Source organism: Tursiops truncatus, chromosome 12, assembly GCF_011762595.2.
Source record: "Tursiops truncatus isolate mTurTru1 chromosome 12, mTurTru1.mat.Y, whole genome shotgun sequence".
Classification (NCBI taxonomy): Eukaryota; Metazoa; Chordata; class Mammalia; order Artiodactyla; family Delphinidae; genus Tursiops; species Tursiops truncatus.
The window spans coordinates 50,965,320-50,990,354 of record NC_047045.1 but is presented as its reverse complement, the minus strand read 5'-3'; the positions used below and the strand labels follow the sequence as shown (position 1 = coordinate 50,990,354).

The window sequence follows — 25,035 nt, the reverse complement described above, 5'->3', positions numbered from 1 at the left end:
CTTTGAAGTCTAAAATGGGGTACAAAGCACAGGTATGTTGGTAATGACTTGGTACTAAAACTCTCTTTAAGCTATTTGAATGTTTTTAAGTGAAGGGACTCTTAACACTTTACTGTAAGTGTTATTATATTTATTTTCACAAGACTAAACGCTGGAAGCTTTATGAACTGTATGTAAGCAACAGGGCAAAAGACCCAAGATTTTCCTTCATTGGTTTGACAGCTCTCGTTTTTTCTGAATTCAACTTTTTCTACTGATTAAAGAATGATCAACTTTTAAAGGTCCCGTCTCTAGTTGATAATAAACCTATTCTTAGCTATGAGAAATAGAAGAGCTTGTAGAATACTACAGTGAAGCAGAAGCTTCCAAAATGATTTGCCAATGGATGGCAGAAGAAAAATTACTTTATATCTTAGAACGTCTCAGGAAATTCTGTAAGCTGTTTGAAGGAATGGATTACATTGGTTCACCTTTGTATTCCCAATCATTAGGACTGTGCATAACTACACACATCCAACAAGTAAATAAATGTTCAGTTTCCACATTTAATCTAGGAGATAATAAGAGGAAAAGTCCACTTTTAGAAAGGCTGAAAAAAAATTTACTTAGCTTTAAACAAAAGCTGAGAAGCTTTAGTAAACAAGCTTAACTAGTTAAAGGGGAGACTGTTCCAGAGGGAAGGATGAAGAAGAGAGAAATGCTGCTGATTTTAAGAGGATTTTGAGTGTTACCTTCCTTCACGGAGAGGACCTCCGGTCTGAGGGGCAACTCCGAGGTTCCACCCGTGGCAGCTGAACCCTGGATGTCTGGTAGAGCATTCCGGCGGCCTGCCCTTGCTGATGATGCAAAATTGTTGACCATAGGCTCCACATCCGTCATTTTTGATGAATCTGTCCTCATAGCAACATCTACAAATAGAATGCGCACATGAAGAAGAGGATGAGCCTAGTCCAAGGTCCCCGTTCACACTGCTGGGGGTTAAAAGGCATGGCTACATCAACAACATGGAAGCTTTGAATACCTAATCATTGATCATACCCTGCATCTATGTCTATGCTAAGGTCCTGGAGCTTCTATTTGCACTTTTGTACACTCGCTGAATAAAGCAGGAAGGCCTCAGTGTGAGCCAGATTGCTATAAATAACCTCAGAGCCAAAGGAACCATTTGGATGCTTTCGGGTGCAGTAATCTCTTGCCTTTGATTCTGCTTTTCTATGGATGCATCAGCCAAACGAGGGCTTGGAAGGAAATGCAGACTGACTTGCTTGGCCACTCCTGTGGAGACCCTGCCTGCCAGGATTTGCTTGTAGTGCTTGCTTAGGCTGAAACCAAATCACTATAATTTGTAAGGACCAAACAAAACACACTTCTTTCTTACTCTTTAGAAATAAGAAATAAGAAATTCAAAGGCTTTTTACCCCAGTGGCAGCTGTGTATTTCTATCTGCTCTAGTCTCAGACCTAATTTTCAACAGACTCATGTCTGTGTTTGGGAGAGTAGAACCTGTGTTACCTTTTCTTGCCTTCAAATGGACATGGTAATAACTAGTGCTTTTCTAAGCACCCTTTATGTTCCTAGCAATTGTCTCTCTCTATGAAAGAATTCTCAAGAGACCATTCACTATACAGCGAGGGAGGTAGCAGACATTGCTTATTCTAAAACTAGCCCTCTCTTTTATTTATTTATTTTTTTTGCGGTACGCGGGCCTCTCACTGTTGTGGCCTCTCCCGTCGCGGAGCACAGGCTCCGGACACGCAGGCTTAGTGGCCATGGCTCACGGGCCCAGCCGCTCCGCGGCACGTGGGATCTTCCCGGACCGGGGCACGAACCCGTGTCCCCTGCATCGGCAGGCGGACTCCCAACCGCTGCGCCACCAGGGAAGCCCTAGCCCTCTCTTTTATATGATGTTTTCTAATGAATCTTTCCTACGAAGTCAACACTGAAGAGTATCTCAAAAGCAGCAGCAAACTTTCTTTTTTTTTTTTTTTTTGAGAACCCATTAAATGCTAGGCTCTCAGCTGGGCCTTGAGAGTACAGAGGAATGATTTATTCTCCTCTTTTAGGGGACTTGTACTCTCCAAGGGGAGAAAAAAGGTTTACATACAAGGATAGATAACATCATAACACAGAATGTGCTGAGTATCAACCAAGAGATGGAGATACTCATCTGTGATACTTGAGGGCTGAAATATACGAACCTTGGCCTACAGGAAGCAAACCAAACTTCTCACCTCAGTTAGAAGGGAGCCCTTTCCCATCAGTTAACTGCAATTCAGGAAATGCTAAAAATGAAGTGAAACAGTCACAAAGTATGGTGCATTTGATATGAGAAACACAATGTCTTTGGTCCACAGCAACCAAGAAATGCACATCAAGCTTAGTGTGGGCCTCAGGAGTCCAGGAGTCGAGTCTAGGCTGCTTCCCCAGATGGTGTCATCTTTCCAGGAATCATGGACAATTTGAGAACAATGCCAGATTTTCAGACATAATTTTGGACTTCTAGCTGTTGAGTATTTGCCAATTGTCTGGTATTGACAACATAAAGTAAAGAGCACTGGACTATGAGTCAAAAAGAACACTCCATGACAGGCTTGCAAGGTGATATTGGTTAATTTCTCCGAGTCACAGTTCCTCCCCTATCTAATGGATATAAACGTTAGCCTGACTGATCCACAGAATTCTAGTGAAGAACAAATGAGATAAAGAACACGGAAACTCTTTGTAACTATAAAACCATATGTTTGGTTACCAGCATCACTGCTCATTTCTCTCTAAGTTTTATTTACGCCACCACCTCCTATGTACCCCCCTTAGTCCTAACAAGAACCATCTTCCTATTGAAAGACCTCTTGAGTTTTTTAAAAGGGAAACCAGAATTTATTCAATACTACATGAACACTTTTGTATCTATTATCTCAGATAAACCTCCCAATAATCCTTGTGAGGCAGTGAGAAATAACCCTCACTATATGGATGTGGTAACTGGGGCTCAGAAAGGTTAAGTGACTTATTTTAAGCTGAACAACTGCTAACCTAGTACACAAGGATGCAAATCCAGTTTCAGTTCACTCTGAAAGCAAGATGACATGGATTACCACAAAACTGTCTTTCTAAATCCTGGTGATACATATAGACAGCCAAACAACAGCTACTTCAGATTCTGCCCTTCATTACTTTTTAAATAGAAAAAAATATATACAGTTAACCCTTGAATGACACCAGTTTAAACTGCACAAGCCCACTTATATGTGGATTTTTTTCAGTTAACATGTACTACAGGGCTACACAATCCACAGTTGGTTAAATCTAGAGATGGGGAACTGCAGATATAGAGGTTGGATTGTAAAGTTATACACAGGTTTTTGGCTGTATGGAAGTCGGTGTCCCAACCTCCATGTTGTCTAAGGGTCAACTGTATATATATGTGTGTGTGAAAAAGAAAGAGATTCCCTGTCTTTTCAGAGGTATTCCTCTCTGGCTCGAATGTTTGGTTATCTGTGAGCCCCTCTCACTACTCCCCATGACACACAAATTTCAATTAGAGATTGCTTCTCTATAGCTCGTGAGGAGTACTTGACACCAGTTTGGAAACAGACCCCATTTGCAGGCCCCCATTCTGTCCCCAGCCAATTAACATCACATCAAAAGCCATGGCCATGATGAAGTGTTTATTTCTGTGAAGGATCTTCCTGTGTAATTGCAAAGAAGGTAACTATGCTAAGCTTGGAGGAGAAGCTCCACGAATACCCTGATTATTACTGTCCTGACAGTCCAAAATCGTAAAACTGAAGATAACAATAGATATAAGAATATTAAGATACACTCTTTAAAATACTTGAATGCTATATATTTTATGTTTAGCAAAATGGGATTTGTCAAAGGAGTACTGAGTTAGAATTTGCATCTTGACAGAAAACTTCCAAAAGGTGGCCTGTCGAGTGGGCCATCAACATGGAAGAAGACATTCTGGGCTCCAATTTTTTTATTTGCTATTGGCTCCTATCTTGAAAGTTTTTGCTTTTGCCTTTATACTATTATTTCTGGCATAGGCTTTCTAAATGAGTCCTTTTTTGTCGATTGGTGTTAGAAAACAAAACCATCACAAGCCAAAAAGTTTGTCAACATTGTACACATTAATTACCATTTTAAAATCAAAACAAAACTGGATATGCAGGGAGGTCAAGCAACATGTTACTTTACTCCAGAGCTTTCCTTGGTCCTTTTCCAAACTCGTATTAGGCACCATCTTCCTTTCAGAGCCTGTCACTGATGCTGAGTGACCAGGATGTCAGGCTCCACCACAAGATGGATAGTTTGCCCAGCCCAGACCCACAGGGCTGTTGGGACAGGGAGCTTTCTGATCTTCCCGACAGAATGTGCCGGTGACTTAGAGACACTGGGAAGAGAGTCTGAATGCATAGGGTGATTCTTAACTGGGCTCTTTTAATCCCCTGGTAAGAAAGTTTATTGAAGCACTAGAAATAACCTGGAAGTCCATCAGGAAAGGAATGATTGAATAAACCATATATATTATATTACGGAATTTTATATGGCTCTTAAAAAGAATGTGTTAGATCCAGTCAGATCTACTTACTGAGATATGTTCTTGACACACTGTGAAATAAAGCAAGTTTAAAAAGAAATATTTACAGCATGAGGGGAAAGGAGAAAAAGTAATGAATGTAATGTAATCTCAACTTTGCAAAAAGAATAAAAATTCTAGTTTGGAATTTAAGAGAGAACAAGGAGAATACTAACCACTGTTGGTATCTCCTTACATATTTTAACTTGTAATAATGTGTTAAAATAATATATAAAGGACTTGAAACACATTCACCTGGCAAAATTATGAAAAACACTGAATGTCTCTAAAGTAACATTTTGATAATTTTACCCAAAATAGTATATCTTCAAGTGAAAGTCTCTCACTACCCCAACTAGCCATCCTACTTGTCTATTGTTATTATCCTATGCAACACTGATTGCGTATGCAGTAAATATATATACACACATATTTTATATATATATATACACACATATACATACATACATATAAAGTAGAGAGAATTGCTCTCTTCAATGCTTTGTGACATTTAAAAAAATATATAACCCATAGAAAGATGAGGAAACACTACGAAGAGAAACAAAAGAAAGATTAACTTCCATGTTCTTTCAATTTTCTGGGCTTAAAGCTAATTGTGTCTGTTTGCTAACCAAGGTAGCTGACTCACTAGCAACTCTTCCTCTTTTTCGTCTACAGAATTAGCAGTGGAATTTGTATGAGTTCTGCTTTGTCAACTGTGGCTGCTTACAGGAGCTGAAACCATTTGGACATTGGGAGATTTCAAAGAAGTCCTTGCATGGCCCATAGCAAGGTAATGTGATTTACAAATGCCTGGGACACACTTTCTTCTCTACCGAAAATACACAATTTTCAGGATGCCTTAACAAAATACCATTACACAGCCACATATACACACATGCCAGGATCTTTGCAGTCTCCAACATATGAAAATGCAACACCAGCATAGCTGAAGAAGACAAAGACATTCAAGCTAAATGGAGCACTGCAGGAATATATTTATATATAAAGAAAGCACTAGTCAGCTTCCAGTGGGCTAAACATTTCCTGCTAGGAGTATGTTAGTATGTTATAAGCATAATTATAAACAAATAGACATTTTTGCAACCTCTTTCCCTTTCAACTGACACAGTCCATCTTCTTAGCTCATACTCATTCTTTTCTCCAAGTTCATTATTGAAGCCCAGCCCACAAAGAGGCGGATACCTTTTTTTCTAATCTCTGCATCCACATCAGTCACGTCATCCACCTCAGTGAAACCACTACTCATTCTGCATGTAGGACTTGGAATAAACTCTTTACCCTCTAAATCAGTTCTCTGAAGTTATGAGTCAGGCTATCTGAGAAAACACTTAAAGTAAACAAACAAAGGAAGAACATGTATTTTGGAAAGTCAGTGCTTTTCTGGCCCAAAGACAGAAAGAGAGGGAGGGAGACACACACCGGTCTCAGCTGATAACCAAATATATCATCTGTCTCTCCCCAGCTTTCAAAATCTTAATACCTTATGCTAGATTTCTCTGGTTTGATTTTCTGTTTCGGAATATGCAAACCTCTTCCAAACAAGGCAAAAGAACAATAACAGCTGCTTTTTAATGTGGACCAACGAACACAGATAATTATTTATTCATCCAGTCAACATTTATCAAGCTCCTACTAAATTATTACGTGCCAGGCCCTGTGCTAGGCTCACAAGCTACAGAAAGGAACCCATAGTCTGGTGAAATCAAACACATTCTGGTCTTTTCAGTTACCTTTCTTGATCTTAAATCTTATTCTTTGGAAATAAAGTAAAAGTATCCACCTCTACAGGCTTCCCTGGTGGTGCAGTGGTTGAGAGTCCGCCTGCCGATGCAGGGGACGCGGGTTCGTGCCCCGGTCGGGGAAGATCCCACATGCGGCGGAGCGGCTGGGCCCGTGAGCCATGGCCGCTGAGCCTGCGCGTCCGGAGCCTGTGCTCCGCAACGGGAGAGGCCACAACAGTGAGAGGCCCGCGTGCTGCAAAAAAAAAAAAAAAAAAAAAAAAAAAAAGTATCCACCTCTAAAATGCGAATCCTTTAATGTAGCTCCTATTCAACTCAGTATCAAGATAATTTTAGGCTAAACAGAGCTTACATGGAATGTATACATGTATAAAAATTGTTTTTTTTAACTTAGAGACCTTTCCCTTTTTAAAAATTCCTCCAAGTTTCTGTGCCTCAAGTACAAGCCAAAGGGAATCCTAACTTTTGCCTGTTGACACACGTTTTTTTTTCCGTGCTTAGGTTCTTGCTTGCTAGTATTACAGATTCTTCCAACACATATTGATATGTACGTGGAAGCTATTTTTATCACAGAGAATTTTTGACAGCTTAAACCTATAAAATTCAAAATGCAAAGTCAAACTCGTTTTCCCATAATCTTCCAAGTAAAGCAGTAAACAAATGTGAGTACCTTTCCTGCACAATGACACTTGCTATACTAAGACAGGGCCACTTAGAATAATAATATACGCTGATGTGGCTACAGATGAAAAAGATCAACTGCAGCAAACCATGCAACCCCCTTGAGCGTGGGAGTCACTGTCACTATGAGATTTGCCACAATCAGTAAGGACTCCCCTGCCCCACCTGAAGACCTGGGATGGTGGCATGGCAGGCAGCTCCTCCACACGCACAGAGGAGGAGTGGTTAACTCCACAAGAGAGAAGGGGGCCAGACTTCATGGGAAAACAGCCTCTGAGTAGGGTCCCAGAGAATGAGCAAGCAAGTGCCAGTGAGAGGCTGCTCTCAGGCCATCCACTTTTTTTTTTTTTTTTTTTTTTGCGGTACGCGGGCCTCTCACTGCTGTGGCCTCACCCCTTGCAGAGCACAGGCTCTGGACGCTCAGGCTCAGCTGCCATGGCTCACGGGCCCAGCCGCTCCGCGGCATGTGGGATCTTCCCGGGCCGGGGCACGAACCCGTGTTCCCCGCACTGGCAGGCGGACTCTCAACCACTGCGCCACCAGGGAAGCCCGGCCATCCACTTCTTATCTTGGCCCTTTCCAACCACTCTTGGGACACAAAGTGTTCCTATATTTCAAAAGGGGCACAAAGACTCTCCAAGCTCACAGAAGCCCAAGTTTTGCACTGGTGAGAAAATCATACAATTTTGAAGTTCATGTGATCTGTTTGCACCCTTCCTGTCTCACCATGAACACAGGACCCTGAGAAGTTGGTTCTCCTTTTAATGAGATAGTGGTTTTTAAATGTCAAGTGACTGTTGATGACATCAGTAGGAAGGGGAGAAGGGGAAGTTAACTCTGACCGATGTGGTCACAGTAGAGATGGCTTTGTATCCCTCTGCCTGGTACATGGACTGGGACATAGTTGTCTAATAAATTCAATTAAAGTTTAATTAATATCTGATACCTATAAATTATGAGCAGGCAAACATAGCCTATGAAGGTGCTTTTAATTATTAATATTCTTAATAAAAGCTGAAAGTTCAATTATTAAATATTAAAATGAAATTGGTTACATTAACATTAAAATAGCTTTGGAGGCTATTGGCAAATACAATGCCTTGCAGGTGTAAGTAACACTGACAGTCATATGCAGAACAGTAGTTAAAGCACAAACTCTTATAGAACCACCCTCATCCAGAGCATCTGGATACCAGTCCTCTCTGGAAAAGATCCATATACGTTAAACTGTCAACAGCCTTGCATGCAGGACCACTCAATCCTGTCTGAAACATCCACAAGACATTTGTTCTACACCGAAAGGTCCTTGATATTTGTTCATATTTGGTCCTTTCCAAAACATCCATGGAGACATTTATTTGGTCTTGATATTTGGTCATGTCCAAAACCATTCGGCATGGACCAAATATGCTCATAGATGATTTGTATAGGACTAAATTTCAAGGATATTTAGACATGGACCAAATGTCTTGTGGAGCTTTGGAAAGGACCAAATGTCTGCTGTGAATAGACTTGCCAACCTGAAGTCAGTTACATATAATTCATCAGGCTTCCCTTGTACAAATATGCAATCCTCTAATACTTTAAAAGACCAGATCCTATCGTCTTAATTCTCCTTTACCATTTTCATGCTCAACAAGCGGAAAAATAAAGCCCTTTTATCCTCTGGGCTTATTTTCTTTGCCTACGATTACTGTCGAGAGTGACCCACTGATGACAAAAAATAGTCCCATAATTACTCTTCCAATTTAAAGGTAATTTAAAGCAGTATCTTAAGCATGGACACTTTCAATTACATGCTTTTATTTCAGAAAACTTCATAGCATATATGCTTATCTGTCTTCAAAAGGAAAAATGCAGTGTGATACAAAACAACAGAACTCTTTTTATTAACATACATGTGAATGTGCACCACATCCTTCAAAGGAACTTTAGGGAGCTACATATTTATTCCACCTCTCAGAATATTTCTGTGACTTCGTAAGTGCAGCTCATTTTATATTCATATATAATATAATGATAAAATATTATTTTTAAAAGGCAGCATTATATTCTACAGTTTTTAACTATAGTTCTTAATTACCAACTGTGTGTCCCATTTGTTCGCCCATCTCTTTCATTGCACTTCAGTTTCTTTTCAAAGCCTCCTTAAGTAATTTAGATTTGCATAGATTCAGAAGAAAACTGAATTTTCAGTTTTCTGAAGATTTCAAAGCAGTTTTGAGCAGTGACAGCATTACTGAACTACATTAGTACACCCTTGGGATGAGCGTCTTTAAATTAGTCCTTATGTTTGTTAAGCCGTCCATATGGAGCAATGAAAAGTCTGTCCACCTAAAAGTGTACATCCCTGATGTTGAATCCTGCATTGCCTTCTAATAGACTTTCGACTTCCAGAAAGGCTTCTCAGTTAATTGTTTCCACATTTATCAGAAGTAGGATTAATATTACCTATTCTACTACCTTGGAGTCGAACTAATGAATATAAATGTGCTTGGTTAACAACTACACAAATGAAATTTGTTTAGAAATCAGTCATATTAATTTATAGGCACTATAATAGATTATCATTATGAACATCAATTACCCTGTTAAACTATGGTGTTGATGTGGCTCTGCAGACAGCCTCTGATGATGTGAGTTACAAAGACAAAAAAAGATTAACACTGAGACCTTGCCAGAAACTTGGTGTTTAAAAACAGAAAGAACATTAAAAAAAAAATTATTTACAACCTCCCTTCCACCTCCCCATTGACCAACCCAGCCCCACAGACACACACACCCCTCAGAGTTGGCTACTTTTCTGCAACAGCTGTACCAGATAAGCCACCTGTCATGGAAAGCCACATCTCCCTTACACTGTTCATTAGAGAGTTTCTCCCAGAAGGTGAACTCCCCATATACTTTCAGCACAAACCCTGTTTAAGTGTTTCCTTAATAGGTAATATGGGATTGAAATTCTCAATTTCTTCGTGATGCCTGAAAAAGAATTCTTCAACTGCGTAACAACATAATGACATAACATGGTGAGGAAAGAAGGGTCGCAAAAGATCATGTGAGAGAGCTCTGCTTTCTCAGTGAGGCTTGTCCTGACCACCCCATTAAATGGTGTTCCTACCCATAGCTCCTGAGAGTCCTTGCCTCTCTCTCCTTTCCCTGAGCTCTTAGTAGCTTCCAACACATATTATAATTATAACTTACTAGGATTGTACTTGCTGTTTACTGTCTCCCTCTACTGGGATGTAAGCTCTACAAAGGCTTTCTGTGGATTTTTCACTGATCTATGCACTAAAGCTATGCCTGGCACTTAGTAGGTACTCTATAAAGTTTGTTTATTGAATGGAACAATTATCTTTTCATTTTTCTTTTTCAAAATGAATTCTTTTCTTTTTGCATAAGAAAATAATACTTGTTCATTATTGGGGTAAAATGACGATTCTGAAAAGCATAAAAGAGAGAAAACAAATTGCCTTATATCCCATTATCCAGTGACAGCACTGTTATAATTCTGGTGCATATCCTTCCAGAAGGTTTTCAGTGTTCACATACACAAGCATATCACATACATATCTTATAAGTATGTATTTTGAAGTCAGATTATTTTTATTTTATATCATGTTGCTATTATATCTTAAAACTACAATCTTTTCCAGGCCAAGATAATTCTAAATTTTTAGTAAAAGTTTTGAAAAAAGAAAAATTTCTAGAAAGCTAAAATTTCAGGATATATACTGCCTATAAAATATGCATAGCCAAAAGCCAAATGCAATAGCAAAAGTAAGGGACATGGCTAAGGACTGAAATCATTCACAAACCTTTCCTTAATTAAACTGAATAAAGTTAATATATAGGTAAGAGGCTTTTGTAAGTGTACACAACTTTAAAAATTCCAGTAGTGTCTTTTTCTTCTATTTCCTCAATTTAAAGAAAAATTCTTTGGGATGTCTCTTAGCGTCTTTTTGAACGAATTTAATTTTCACCTTTTTTTTTTCTTCCAACTGAGAAAAGGGGGAAAATAATTGAGTCTTTTCAAGCTCTGATTTGTTCTCTAAGTTCTCTTCAGTATTTTATATTTCTTTGCAGGAGAAGAAATCACTGTAGAGTTTTATTAAGCCCAATATTCAATCAAAATCACAGTGGCAAAAATTTTAAAGTTGTTTTGAGGATTTTCTGGGTCATATGGGTCAAACAAATTCCCAAATAGCAAATACTTCAGAAAGAAAAATCATACTACTGAAATATTTTTGTTCATCAAATTATGTATATTGGTATTAACCTACAATTAAGTTAATAGAAGTAAAATTATTTATATGGATGCATTTAACTTTTACAGAAAACTTTTTAAAAATAAAAAGATTCTGTTATTATATTTATTTGTTATATAAGCTCAAAAGAAAAAAGTCCTCATGAAAAATTGTGTCTAAAATATATTCAACTGACATAACAAATAAAAAAGTTTAAAAACCTATACATAAATGTATATATATACACATAATATTAATTTAAAAAATATATGCACAGAAAAACATGGCAAGGGAAATACACCAAAATTTTAGCAGTAGTCCTTTCTTGGTAGTATTACTATAAATGTTTTCTATCTTTTTCTTTGAACTTGATTGTGTTTTCCAAATTTTCTATAATGAAGATTTTTATAATATTAAAAATGGCACAAACGTGTTGAGTACTGTTTTAAAGCCTTTTAATGAGAATAAGCTTATGAGATTCTGTGCTGTAGGGAAGTCATTATTGTCTTTATTTTAAAGGTGAGGAAATCGAGGATCATAGAAGTAAAATGATTTGGCTACAAGCAATCCAGCTAGCAAGTGACAGAGCACAACCAGAACCCATTTTATTGGGTTAGCCAAAAAGTTCATTTGGGTTTTTTCCGTAACAGAACTTACGGTCAATCCAATATCTGACACCTCATTCCTTGCTCCTTCTATTACACCTCACCAAATATTTGTTGAAGAAAGACTCAGTCTTCATTCAACCGATTGTTACTAAGCATCTAATATATCCTTAACTCAGTGCAGAATTCTGGGTAAGTAGTGCCAAATAAGACTAAAGACCGTGATAGACACAGTGGGGATACACAAAAGAAGCATAATACAAGGTCCTCACTCTGGAAAAGTCTGTGACCTAATATACAAATAAAATACACACCATTAAAAGAAATGTAAAAATAGAAGTCAATATATGATATATTTAAATAAGTGGTATAAATGAAAATACTATAAAATGTAGAAATGTTATTGAATTTGGGGGCTATTAAGAGAGACTTCGCAGAAGCTGTGGAACACATATTGGGCCTTAATATTTGAGAGGGTAGAAAGAAAATAAAAAGGCTTTACCAAGCCAAAGAAATCTTTAGCTAAATCATGAAGATGGGAGTGTAGAAGGCAAATTACAAATAAAGGAAAAGGAAACATGGGGCTATAATAGAGTATTATGCTATATAGAGCTGGAAAAATAAGTTGAACCATGGTCATAACTAGAACCCAAGTTGCAATGAAATGAATTTTATTATAAAGGATACTGTATTTATTCCTGTGAGCCCTGGGGAACCATGAAACTTTCTAAGTCACATAATAAGGATGTGTACTAGATGCACTGTTTGAAAACTGAAGTGAAGGAGATTAGAAGGCTATTAAAAAGGGACATTTGTAAGCAAACCCACCATAATAGGAGGGATAAGCGCTTTACAAAAAGTATCTGTAAATGCACAGACCAAGAATAGCTTCTTTTTTAAAAAAGAAGAGAAAAGATAGGGCACCATCAGTTCTGAAGATTCATTACAAAGTTTCAGAATTTATACTTTCAGACATGAAAATTCATTACAGTATATGAGTTACTAAGATAGTGTGGTATTCTTCAAGGATAGACAAATAGAAAAATAGAATAAAATAGACATTCCAGAAATAGACACATATACATATGGTTCCTTGATTTGTGACAAAGGGAGTAACTACTAATGTGATCTCTTGTAACTATGGCAAGGGTTTAACTATTGCTGGTGGACTTCGAAGATTCACAGACAGGAAACTAGATATTGATGGGAAGGTTGTCAATCATGGAAAAAATGGTGCTTAATATATGACTACATATGAATACAATAAAATTCTAGGATTAGTAAATAAATGGCTTCAAGTTATAGTGTATTCCTGTGAATCTTGTATTTAAATATTTTCATACAAGTTGAAAGAACAAGGTATAACCTCCACTTGATTTCAACAATTGTTAACAATTTGCTATATTTAATCTCTCTCTAAACATACACACACACACACACACACACACACACACACACACACACACTTCTCGTTCAACCAACTGAAAGCAAGCTGCTAACACGACACTTTCACATCTAATATTTTAGCACATCTTAAGAACTACATTCTTCTATATATCCATAATAACACAGTTCCACAATGTTCTTTTTTGCACATTGCAATTGTGACATAATTCCGCCTTTTTCCTGGATATAATCCGGCCTTTAGGAATTTTTGCAGGGGGTGATCATTGGTTTTTGCATGTCTGAAAAAAACTATTTTATCTTCATTCTTGCAAGGTATACCACTCTACGTTGAAGTTACATTCTACAAGCACTTCATGATACTATCCTCCTTTATCTCTTTTTTGTTGTCAGGACGTTTGCTGATTGTGATGGTTAATTTTACGTGTCAACTTGACTAGGGAACAGGGTACTGAGAGATATTTGCTTAAACATTATTCCGGGTGTGTCTATGAGGGTGTTTCTGGATAAGATTTGAATCAATAGACCGAGTAAAGCAGATTGCCTGCTCCAATATAATCTAATCCACTGAAGGCCTTAATGAGACAAAAGGCCGAGTCAGAGAGAATACGCTTTCTGCCTGACTGTTTTCTAAGACATCCATACATGTTTCCCTATCTTCAGACTCAGACTTGACTGGAACTTACATTATCAGCTCTCCTGCTTCTCAGGCCTTCAGACTTGGACCAGAACTATACCATCAGTTCCTGGGTCTCCAGCTTGCTGACTACAGGGCTTGGAATTTCTCAGTCTCCATAAAAGCATGAGCCAACTTCTTATAATAAATAAACATACATCTAGACATATATATTGTCTTCATCTGCATCTAATCTGCTGTATAAGCTATACACCAAATTGTAATTTCTAACTATTATATTTTTCAGTTTTAGACAATCTGGCTCTTTTTCAAGTCTGCTTCATTGTATTATAGTATCTTATTCCTTAGTTACACATAATTTAAATATACTCATTTATTCTTTTCAAATATACTAAACCTACGTTTCTAAATGCTATATAAGTAATTCCAATACCTCAATTCTTTATACTAGTCTGAGCCTGTTATTTATTGTTTATGTAGAATCTCTCTCACGGTGGCTTATTTCCCTGCATGTTTTATGATTTTGGGTTGTAAGCTCATGTTTTTTAAAACTTTTTCCTTGAAATTATGTGAGACCTGACTTAAAGTATTTTCCTCTACACAGGCTCTGAATTTGCCTCCACTGGGTGTCTGGGGAACTACCAAATTCATTAGCTTTAAATTCTCAGCATGGAATTTTTCAGACTAGACAGACTACAGAGCTGCAGACCTGTGTGAGGTTCCACTTTTGGTAATAAATGATCAGGACAGCCCTTTCCTCTTTACCACCCAAGGCAAGGCCAAGACTGGTAAGTATTCGTACTGTCTTCCTTTGAAGGTTAGGGGTTGCCATATTACCCACTGAACAGACTAAAACTTATGCTGATTTCCCAACTTGAGTGGGTCCTAAAAGTTTCTTTCCTTGTCCGCAGATAACAGCTCTTTGAAGCAAAAGTGTGAGTCACTAGGGAACCCAGGGAAGCCTCTGAGTACAGTACTCACCTGCCTCTAGATATATGGTTTCTCATTGTTCTGGGTTTATGAAGTATTCTCTTATTTGCCAATACAAACGTTCATTTAAAAAGAGTTTTGAAAATATTTTATCCTACCTTTTAGGGTGCTGTGTACTAGTATAATAGAATTGTTAATTGACTATACCCAGCACAATGGTGCTGTCAGGTTTAGCCTGTGTTTGGCAGTTGGTCTCTGAGGCTCCCACCTGTAAAGGCAGTGAAAACGCAGCACGATAACTAGTCAGTGCTTCAGTCTTGTTTACCAAGGTCAAGCTAGGTCACTGAGTCTAGCCTGGTGACTGTCCCTGGCTGCTTGGAGAAGCTACACAGACATCGTTTGTAACTGTGCACCTCTGGAACAGGCCCAGAGACAAACTTCTGTGAGGTCTGTAACAAGAAGGAGCCTGCCACCCCGCACAAAATTAAGCATGGCATCCTGGTTGGTGTTTTTGTTCATGAAAGGGTAGTGACCTTGCTGGTTTCCTGTGCTGCTGCTTTCCTTGCCGCTGTTGCTTGTGCTCTCCTGACCCCCAGGGTTATCGAGGTGCACATCCATGGTGGTCTGTGGCCCAGGGGCTGATGAAAAAAAAAAGGGAACAGGAGGAAGGAGCATTTGGTACTCGACTGCTCTCCCAATGTAAATCCCATAGCCAATGCACCTAGGCTTTGCCTGGCACTCCTGCTTTCCAGAATACCAAAGGGCTAAGCTTGCAATCATGGGCCTTATGGTCTCCATCCAAGTCATAGGCAAAATGACTCTACTAGAATGTGGACTCTTATCCCAGGGATACTGTCATTCCCTGGAGGAAGAGATGCTCACTGATGAGGGAGGCCATTAAGCTCCTGAACCTTCCCCATAACCACCCAGAAGGTCTGCACCACAGGTGATAGTGCAGACACAGCTGAAAACTTCCAACTTTACATGGCTAGAAACCCAAAATATTCCCAGGAAATTTGTACAGAGGAAAAAAAAGAAAAACAAGACAGGAAGCTCACATGATAGGAAAGGGACTATAGCAGAGGATGGTTTTGATCCATCAAGTCTGGGCTGTAGGCCCAGCACTTCTTCCCGCAACACTCTGCTGCTTATGTCTGTTGCAACAAAGATTCTAATTCTCGGGATTATAGGGAAATACTCATGGTGCCCTTGTGGTGCCAGATTCAAACCCAATCTAGGCCCAGGGTCTTTAGATCATATAAATCAACCATTGCTAACTCTGTCAATACTAATTTGAGGGTCTCTGGAGGAAGCAACTTATAAATATAATCAGGGTAGAGAGGATCCCCCCCGCAGGTATATCCAGTGACCAAAAACAATAATAAGATAAACAAAATACGGAAAGGAAGAAACCTGGATACAGGGAGGAGGACACTAAGAAAACAACAACCTAAAACAAAGGCCCACAATTTGACCCAATTAAAAATACAAAATTTACTGAACGAATTTATATAGCAGATGATGAAGGTTCACTGATTGCCTTCTGTGCCTCTCCATATAGGCTTTGAATTAACTCTAATATCTGCTGAAATTCACCAAGTGGCAAACATTTATGGCTTTAACCAATACTAGGGCTAAAATTACAATTATACCTGGGAATTCCATTAATTTAAACATCATATCCCCCATAATGGAGTATTTACCTATGGGAGTTACTGAATATAAAAGAGGACAAATAGGCATGCTTCACCTTAACCATCAGAACTCTGTCTTGCTTAAATTCTCCATGGTTATAGCACTCATCGCTCTAAAATATCCCTTGGGCATGGGCATGGATACTCTGACCCAATGAAAAATAAATGAAAATTAAATTAAGTCTTTGACACTTACAAATTGGTTTGACAAAATGAGAACCCATGACCTTCCCCACCCCTTCCCCCAGTTAAAATAGTTAACATGACTCAAGGTAATTTAAAACAGGGTCTTCCAGTATTAAAACTTGTTTTATAAGAGGAACTGAGTGAAGGGTTGTTATTCCCACTGTTTCTGCATTTAACAGCCCTATTTGGCCTGTTAAACCTGAAACAAAAGAATGGTGCCCCACAGTGGATTGCTGCAACTGTAAAGCCGTGGTCCCATCCCATTAAGGCCTCTGTACCCAACAACTTAATTATTAAAGTTGCTGACTCCATCCAATCAGCAACCGGTCTATATTTTGCTGCTATAAATTAGGCTAATATGTTCTGTACAATGCCTAGTTCAACAGCCTCTCAGCCACAGTTTGCCTTTACCACTGAAGGGACACAATCCACCTTTACAAGGATACCCATGGGATACCTCAGCATCCTTGCCATTGCACACAATCTCCACAGGCAAGATCTTAACTGTATCCACCTTTCTCCAGATATGACATTACATCAATGACATCCTCCTCCAAGGAGATTTGTTTGACATACTCATTAAAGACATACAAATACTCACAAAGGAGCTCCCAAAAAGGGGATGAACCATTGTCCCACACATAGTGCAAGGCCCTGCCACTTCCATTAAATTTCTGAAAGTCACTTGGTAAATTGAAGGTTCTCTGACATTGTCATGAAACAGGTATTGACCCTCTCAGCAACCACAAGGTCAGTACAAATTCAACAACTTTTAGCCCCTTTTAGGTTCTGGAGGCAACATATTCCTCATTTACAAATTTTACTTTATGTCTTTGATGCTGTTTCTTCTAAATGAGCCTACCTCAAAGGGGACTCCTTCCAAAAAAGGCTCTAGAAATCTGTCCAAATTGAAATCAACAAGCACTCTAGTTTGTGCCCTCAGAGCCCTCTTTACTGTAGCTATAGCAACCTCCTCTCTTGCCTCCTGGAGTCTCTGGACCACCTATGAAGGTTGTAAGTTGCCCATGGACTTCTGACGCAAGAAACTGCCTTTCTCAGCCTGGCACTATACACCATCAGGATAGCCACATACTGGCCTCTTCTGGAAATAGAGGCTATCACAAACCTTGAGCCTGCAACCCTCTGTGCCCAGCTACCCACTATGCCTTGAGTTATCCAAGCAGCACTTCAACAGCTTGAGGCATGGCTCCTGAGCCTTCCTTGCTACAAGATGGAGTCACACCTGGGCCTTCTGGCACATTTCCTCTGTTGGAGGGGGTGGCCTCCCCTGTTCTCAGTCCCTTCACTAATACCACTATGCTAGAAGAGGTCACCTCTATCCCAGAGTCCTTTGATACCTGGGGAGCCTTTTGGGGATCAACTGAATGGACAGAAATGGAAGTTTGTACACTTTACTAATGCTGGTGCCGCCATGATAAATGATGGAGCTCGGAGAAGCGCTACTCCTTCTCATCATTCAACCAAAATGTCCCTGATAAAAGATAGGACCCAAGAGTCGGTACAACTGGCACACTTCAGGCAATCGACATTTGATGCCATCTATACATTTTTACAAGTTCTTAGACCATGACCTAAGAGTTGCCCCCTTTGGGGTAAAGAACTCCAGGAATCTCTTGCTCCACAGTTACTCAGAATAAATCAAGGTAACAGATTACTCTACATATACTAAGGCCACGATACAAGTCCTCTGCAGGATGCTCTGTATCCTCTTTGGAGTTCTAGATACTACCAAGAGTGACCAAGACACTCATTTCACTTCCAGAATACACAGTGCTGGGCTCTTGAAGAAGACATTCAGTCAAACTTCCACCTGCCCTGGGGCCCCAGGCAGTCAGCTCCAGGCAGCTGGTGAAATTGAAAGGCTTCATGGGTTTCTTAAAGAATTCCTATTCGTCACAAAGTGGAAAATTCTTGCTCACCTCCTGGAGATACCTACTCCTTACACCAATGCCACACGGACCTCTCAATTGCCTTTATTGATTGCAAATGGGGGCACCTCTAAAGTTCCTGGTCAGGTGCCTACTTTGTTCCCTAAAAGTCTCAGTCATCACCAAGGTTTAAACTCATGTCAAGGGATCAAGGGGTCACTTGTGGCACAAAACCAAAAATTAAGGATTAGTATAATGTGGTGCCTTGACATTTGATAAAATAGGTCTCTAATGGCCTAACCTAAGTTCCCTTTCCCACTCAGTTCCCATGGGTAACGTCCCCTAGCCAAACACCCTCCTTATTAAAGGCATCAGGCACAATTCCTGCTCATCTCCGAGTAGCAGAATTATTCAAACAAGCCAATCATATCCTCCCACAGGAACCAAGAAGCACCCCACCCTTACTACTGCAAAGCCTGCCTCTCACAGCCCTGGTTGTTCACTTTGTTCCCAAGTGTATCCCCTGTGTGGCCCTGCATAGTGTCCTCTTCCCCAGGCTGTGAGTATATATGATGAATAAACTGCTGTCCATTTCATCTGATCTCGCCTGTCCAGTGCCAGGTGTCATGTATTTAGCCATCCCCATAACCCTAGGGTGGGAATCCCTCTTTCACCAATGGGGTAAACAGGAGTCAATTTAAATACCCTACCACCAATACCACTTTCCTTTCCCTCTTGAAAGGGAACGGTAAGTATAAGGAGGACAAGGCATCAGGTTCACGTATGTTTTGTGCCCATACTGACCCTCACTGAGTTGCAGCTGGTCCTGTTTCATCACTGTACACTGGGATCTACTGCTGCTATCTCAGGTACAACTATAACCTCAACTAGAGGTAAGTGCAGCTGTATGCTCTTTGTTCCAACCTCAGGATATTTAGGGTCCATGGCCTATTTAAAGCACTCTGTGTTCTTCTTGAGATCATTTCAGTCTCTCCTGCACCCCTCTGAGGGCGTGGGAACTCCATGAAGCAGCACTCAGGCCCATCTGCTGAAGCTCACCATTGCTTCTCTTTCTAAGGTTATACAGGATATGGAACTTCTTTAAAATGCTCAGTTTCCCTGGGAATTAAGACCTAGTCCTTTCTACACTTGGATTTCCTAACCCCATTCAAATTTCTACTGCTTAAGTCTCCTCTGGCTCAACTCAGTGAGTCCTGGGCACCATCCCAAAGATTCAGACATTGCCTAGGGTCTCCTCACATCTTGAATTCTTCTCCTACCAGCTAGTTAGTGATTCTCTTCCCTCCCAGAAATACCAAAAGGAACTCTTATGTCATCATATACTCTCTCTCACTCTAAGGTCTGTTCTCAGTTCTCTAGTCTCAGATGGCTCAAAAAAAGCTTTTGCTCTCAAAAAGTCAAGTTATTTTCTAGAGGTAACTTTGATTTGCAAAACCTTGCTCTTTGTTTTCATTTTAAAAAGCTAATCAAAAAGTTAAGCGAACTTTTAACCTAGATAATGTATATGACTCCTCAGTGAATAGTGTCTATAGAAAGCATTAAAGGAAGTATAAAGGAGTAAAGAAACCTTAGTTGATAATTAAAATAATTATCATCTATATGCATTTAAAACAGCTACTCTTAGTAGAGTCCTTACGTAGCAAGGTAGTGAATTGCTTCATATACATTATTTTATTTAATCCTTATAACAAACGTAAGAGATACAGAAGGGGGGGAGGATTATCTCCATAATTCAAATGAGACAACTGAAATTTTGTCTTCCAAATATTAGGAACTGTCTCTAAATTACGATCTAAAGCCCTGTTATGTGTGATTCCAAAACATGGTCTTTTAATTATTTCATTATATTGCTGCCCCTCTATTGGGTTGGCCAAAAAGTTCATTCATGTTTTCCTGTAACATCTTATGGAAAAACCCAAATGAACTTTTAGGCCACTCCAATAGAATCATAGGCCTTATAAATTTGGAAGAGATTAGAATAGAATAAAAATAACTAGAGTAATGAAGTTAGGGATCCAGGACCCACTTAAGAGCTCACCTACTATGCTACTACCATATGCATATTTTCTCTCCTTGATCAACATATTCTCCATAACATTAAACCAAACTCAAGACATTGTTCAATTCATGTGTTATGAAACTTTAACTCAATTTTGAATCATAAAAATGAAGATCATGTGATTGAAATAACATACACAAGTTTGAGTAAAAATTACTTCTTGTTTTCTTTATACTTCTTATTAACTATTACATAATATACCTACATAGTATAATTATATAACCTGTGAACACACACATTCAGATGCCTTAAAATCCTTTTACAGAATAACATGGAAGCAAATTCCTATTGCTTATGGTATAATTTCATCTATAACTTAATTATTGTTATGTTTAGTTGTGTTAGTTTTACCTTGCAACTTTTCTTCCATGTCACAGCAATTAGCAGAATTCACTGAAAATAGTAAAAGGTCAATATAAATGTTTGTTTAAAGATTCTAAGATTTTGGGGAGACCTTCAAGATGGCAGAAGAGTAAGATGCGGTCCTGCCCACCAGAAAGAAAAGATCCAGGCTCATCCACCAGAACACAGGCACAAGTCCTCTAAACAAGTCCTACAAACAAAAGACATAGACTAGCTGAATGGATACAAAAACAAGACCCAAACATACGCTGTATACAAGAGACCCAATTCAGGCCTAGGGACACATACAGACTGAAAGTAAGGGGATGGAAAAAGATATTCCATGCAAATGGAAATCAAAAGAAAGCCGGAGTAGCAATTCACATATCAGACAAAATAGACTTTAAAATAAAGACTATTACAAGAGACAAAGAAGGACACTACATAACGATCAAGGGATCAATTCAAGAAGAAGATGTAACAATTGTAAATATTTATGCACCCAACATAGGAGCACCTCAGTACATAAGGCAAATACTAACAGCCATAAAAGGGGAAATCAACAGTAACACAATACTAGTAGGGGACTTTAACACCCTACTTTCACCAATGGACAGATAATCCAAAATGAAAATAAATATGGAAACATATGCTTTAAACGATACATTAAACAACATGGACTTAATTGATATTTATATGACATTCCATCCAAAAACAACAGAATACACATTTTTCTCAAGTGCTCATGGAACATTCTCCAGGATAGATCATATCTTGGGGCACAAAGCAAGCCTTGGTAAAGTTAAGAAAATTGAAATTGTATCAAGTATCTTTTCCAACCACAAGGCTATGAGACTAGATATCAATTACAGGGAAAAAATCTATAAAAAATATAAACACATGGAGGCTAAACAATACAGTACTTAATAACCAAGAGATTGTTGAAGAAATCAAAGAGGAAATAAAAAAATACCTAGAAACAAATGACAATTAAAACACGACAACCCAAAATCTATGGGATGTAGCAAAAGCAGTTCTAAGAGGGAACTTTATAGCAATACAATCCTACCTCAAGAAGCAAGAAATATCTCAAATAAACAATCTAACCTTATACCTAAAGCAATTAGAGAAAGAAGAACAAAAAAACCCAAAGTTAGCAGAAGGAAAGAATTCATAAAGATCAGAACAGAAATAAATGAAAAAGAAATGAAGGAAACAATAGCAAAGATCAATAAAACTAAAGGCTGGTTCTTTGAGAAGATAAACAAAATTGATAAACCATTAGCCAGACTCATCAATAAAAAAAGGGAGAAGACTGAAATCAATAGAATTAGAAATGAAAAAGGAGAAGTAACAACTGACCCTGCAGAAATACAAAGGATCATGAGAGATTACTACAAGCAACTATATGCCAATAAAATGGACAACCTGGAAGAAATGGATAAATTCTTAGAAAGGCACAACCCTCCGAGACTGAACCAGGAAGAAATAGAAAATATAAACAGACCAATCACAAGCATTGAAATTGAGACTGTGATTAAAAATCTTCCAACAAACAAAAACCCAGGACCAGATGGCTTCACAGGCGAATTCTATCAAACATTTAGGGAAGAGCTAACACCTATCCTTCTCAACCTCTTCCAAAACACAGCAGAGGGAGGAACACTCCCAAACTCATTCTATGGGACCACCATCACCCTGATACCAAAACCAGACAAAGATGTCACAAAGAAAGAAAACTACAGTCCAATATCACTGATGAACATAGATGCAAAAATCCTCAACAAAATACTAGCAAACAGAATCCAACAGCACATTAAAAGGATCATACACCATGATCAAGTGGGGTTTATCCCAGGAATGCAAGGGTTCTTCAATATACACAAATAAATCAAAGTGATACACCATATTAACAAACTGAAGGATAAAAACCACATGATCATCTCAATAGATGCAGAAAAAGCTTTTGACAGAATTCAACACCCATTTATGATGGGTGGGAGGGAGACGCAAGAGGGAGGAGATATGGGGATATATGTATATGTATAGCCGATTCACTTTGTTACAAAGCAGAAACTAACACAGCACTGTAAAGCAATTATACTCCAATAAAGATGTTAAAAAAAAAGATTTAAAAAAAACGATTCTAAGATTTTTTTTGGTTTAATTTTAGACTTTAATTTTTGCTGTACTTTTTCTTTTCATATTTTAACCAAAAACTGCAAAGAAGTTTGCACTTTATGCAAAGACATTTTCTGATTACTAAGTAGAGAAGACCCCAAAGAATGTAGCAAAGGAAACCCACTATTACATTCCATAGGGGTAACTGACAGTTGACTGCACTGTATTTACCAGATCTTTTAGTCATCTTTATACATTTTTAATTTTTCATTTTATACAAATAAACATGCATTTTACTGTAAAATTCTGAACTCTACCCTTGAAAGCTGTAATTATGATTTGGTGACCTTCTCCCAGCCGCCCTAGCTGTATACACCTTGGCCTGAATATACTTTTAGCTCAGTAACTACTAAATGATCAAGCACTCTGCTTCATCCATCTGCTCTAACAGTGACCTCTTTTGAATTTTTTTTTATGAGGTTTGGATATTTCTTTTTATAGCTTTGCCAACGTAATCATATTACATTCTGACACCAGGCAGTGTAACTTAATTCTTCTTTGTATGAGCCACTCCACAGAGAAGAACTAGAGTTTTCACCTTAACGCTTGATTAACTTGTGGGAAAAAGCAGGCAAAAAACATGAGGTCTCTGGGAAAACTGTTAGCTTGCCTATGCCTGGAGACTAACACAGTGAATTTAAAGCAAATTAGCGCTTAAGATTTAAAAAAAATTCTAATGGGGGAGAGCGGGAGAAATAGAGGGTGGGTAAAAAGCCTATTTACCTAAAATTAATCTTATGCCAGATGAACTAGAGCAGTGTTTCCCAAACCTGCCTGCTCAGAAGACTCACATGGGAAGTTTGTTAACAATACAGGTTCCCAGTGCCTTCCCTAGAACCTTGAATCCTGTGTGTTTGACACCATATGTATTGCAAACACTCTGGAAGATTCTTACTCCCACCCAAGTCTGAGAATAACTGAACTGGAGTAAAGGTTGGGTCAGATTCTTCTCCATCTTTCTCTAATAATACACTGAAAAAAATCTATAAATGATGTTGCTTCAGGGTCTAGGAGTATGTATCACCCAAAAGAATGGACTGTTTACTGGTGGTTTTAGCAAAGTATACCAACACATGCACACAGCTTTGGAGATCTACACATCCAATCTTCGACCTTATTAAAATTACCTTGTAGTAAATTAAAAATTAAATTATAAAACTAACTTTGTCCCGACTTGCTCTATCAGGACACATACTGATGGCCTTGGTTACATCAGTCATCCCCTGGGCAGGCTCTTTCACCTTTTACTCCGATAACGAACCCTGAAGTTCACCACTAAACTAGTTTAATATGGTTTTCGCTAAATGTTCTATGTTGGTGACTTGTTTTACTCGCAGAAGATCACACCTCTAGGGTGGCAAGAACAAATGGGGTCTAAGTGTGGACAGTGGCTAGTAGGCGTTCAATGAGTGCTTTTTGGGTTAACTTAACATCGATCTAACTGTGCAGTCCACCTCATCTGCAGATCCTGTCTGTGCAGATAGGAAGCTTACGTTACTGAATTTGATAAAAGTGCTCTGTGTTGGCATTTTAAGCATTGCTGCTTTAAACCCTAGGCTGGCAGTGTTCCTGAGCCAAGAAAGACCTTTCGAGTCATCCTGCCACTTTGATCCATTTCACATCAGATTTTTATTGTTATCCTTTGACATCTGATTAAGGATAATGGTGACTTTTAGTAGAGAAAAATTCCCCCAAATTCATCATAATTAAAATAACTGAAGAAAACACTACAAAGCTGACTCTGTTTGTAATAATCTGAAGAGTAGAATAATTACAGAAAATTCTCAAAGATCCTCACTAGCAGGGGTAAAGTGAAG

General features: G+C 38.6%; 1 protein-coding gene across 12 annotated transcripts in view; it reads right to left on the bottom strand.

Annotated features, from left to right (window-relative positions):
- PKIB (cAMP-dependent protein kinase inhibitor beta) overlaps positions 1–25,035 on the bottom strand; it is a 102,859-nt gene that overhangs the window by 5,621 nt on the left and 72,203 nt on the right. For 6 of the 12 annotated variants that reach the window (XM_033867675.2, XM_033867676.2, XM_073789541.1 and 3 more), the window contains 2 exons: positions 15,380–15,484; positions 732–908 (listed from right to left, as the gene is read on the bottom strand). In XM_033867675.2, the coding sequence (XP_033723566.1) occupies positions 732–908; positions 15,380–15,464 (262 nt within the window). In that variant the 5' untranslated portion in view covers positions 15,465–15,484. Of the gene's footprint in view, positions 1–731; positions 909–2,231; positions 2,283–15,379; positions 15,485–25,035 lie in introns of all 12 variants that reach the window. The other 6 variants (XM_019951444.3, XM_019951442.3, XM_019951443.3 and 3 more) reach the window with 2 other exon arrangements.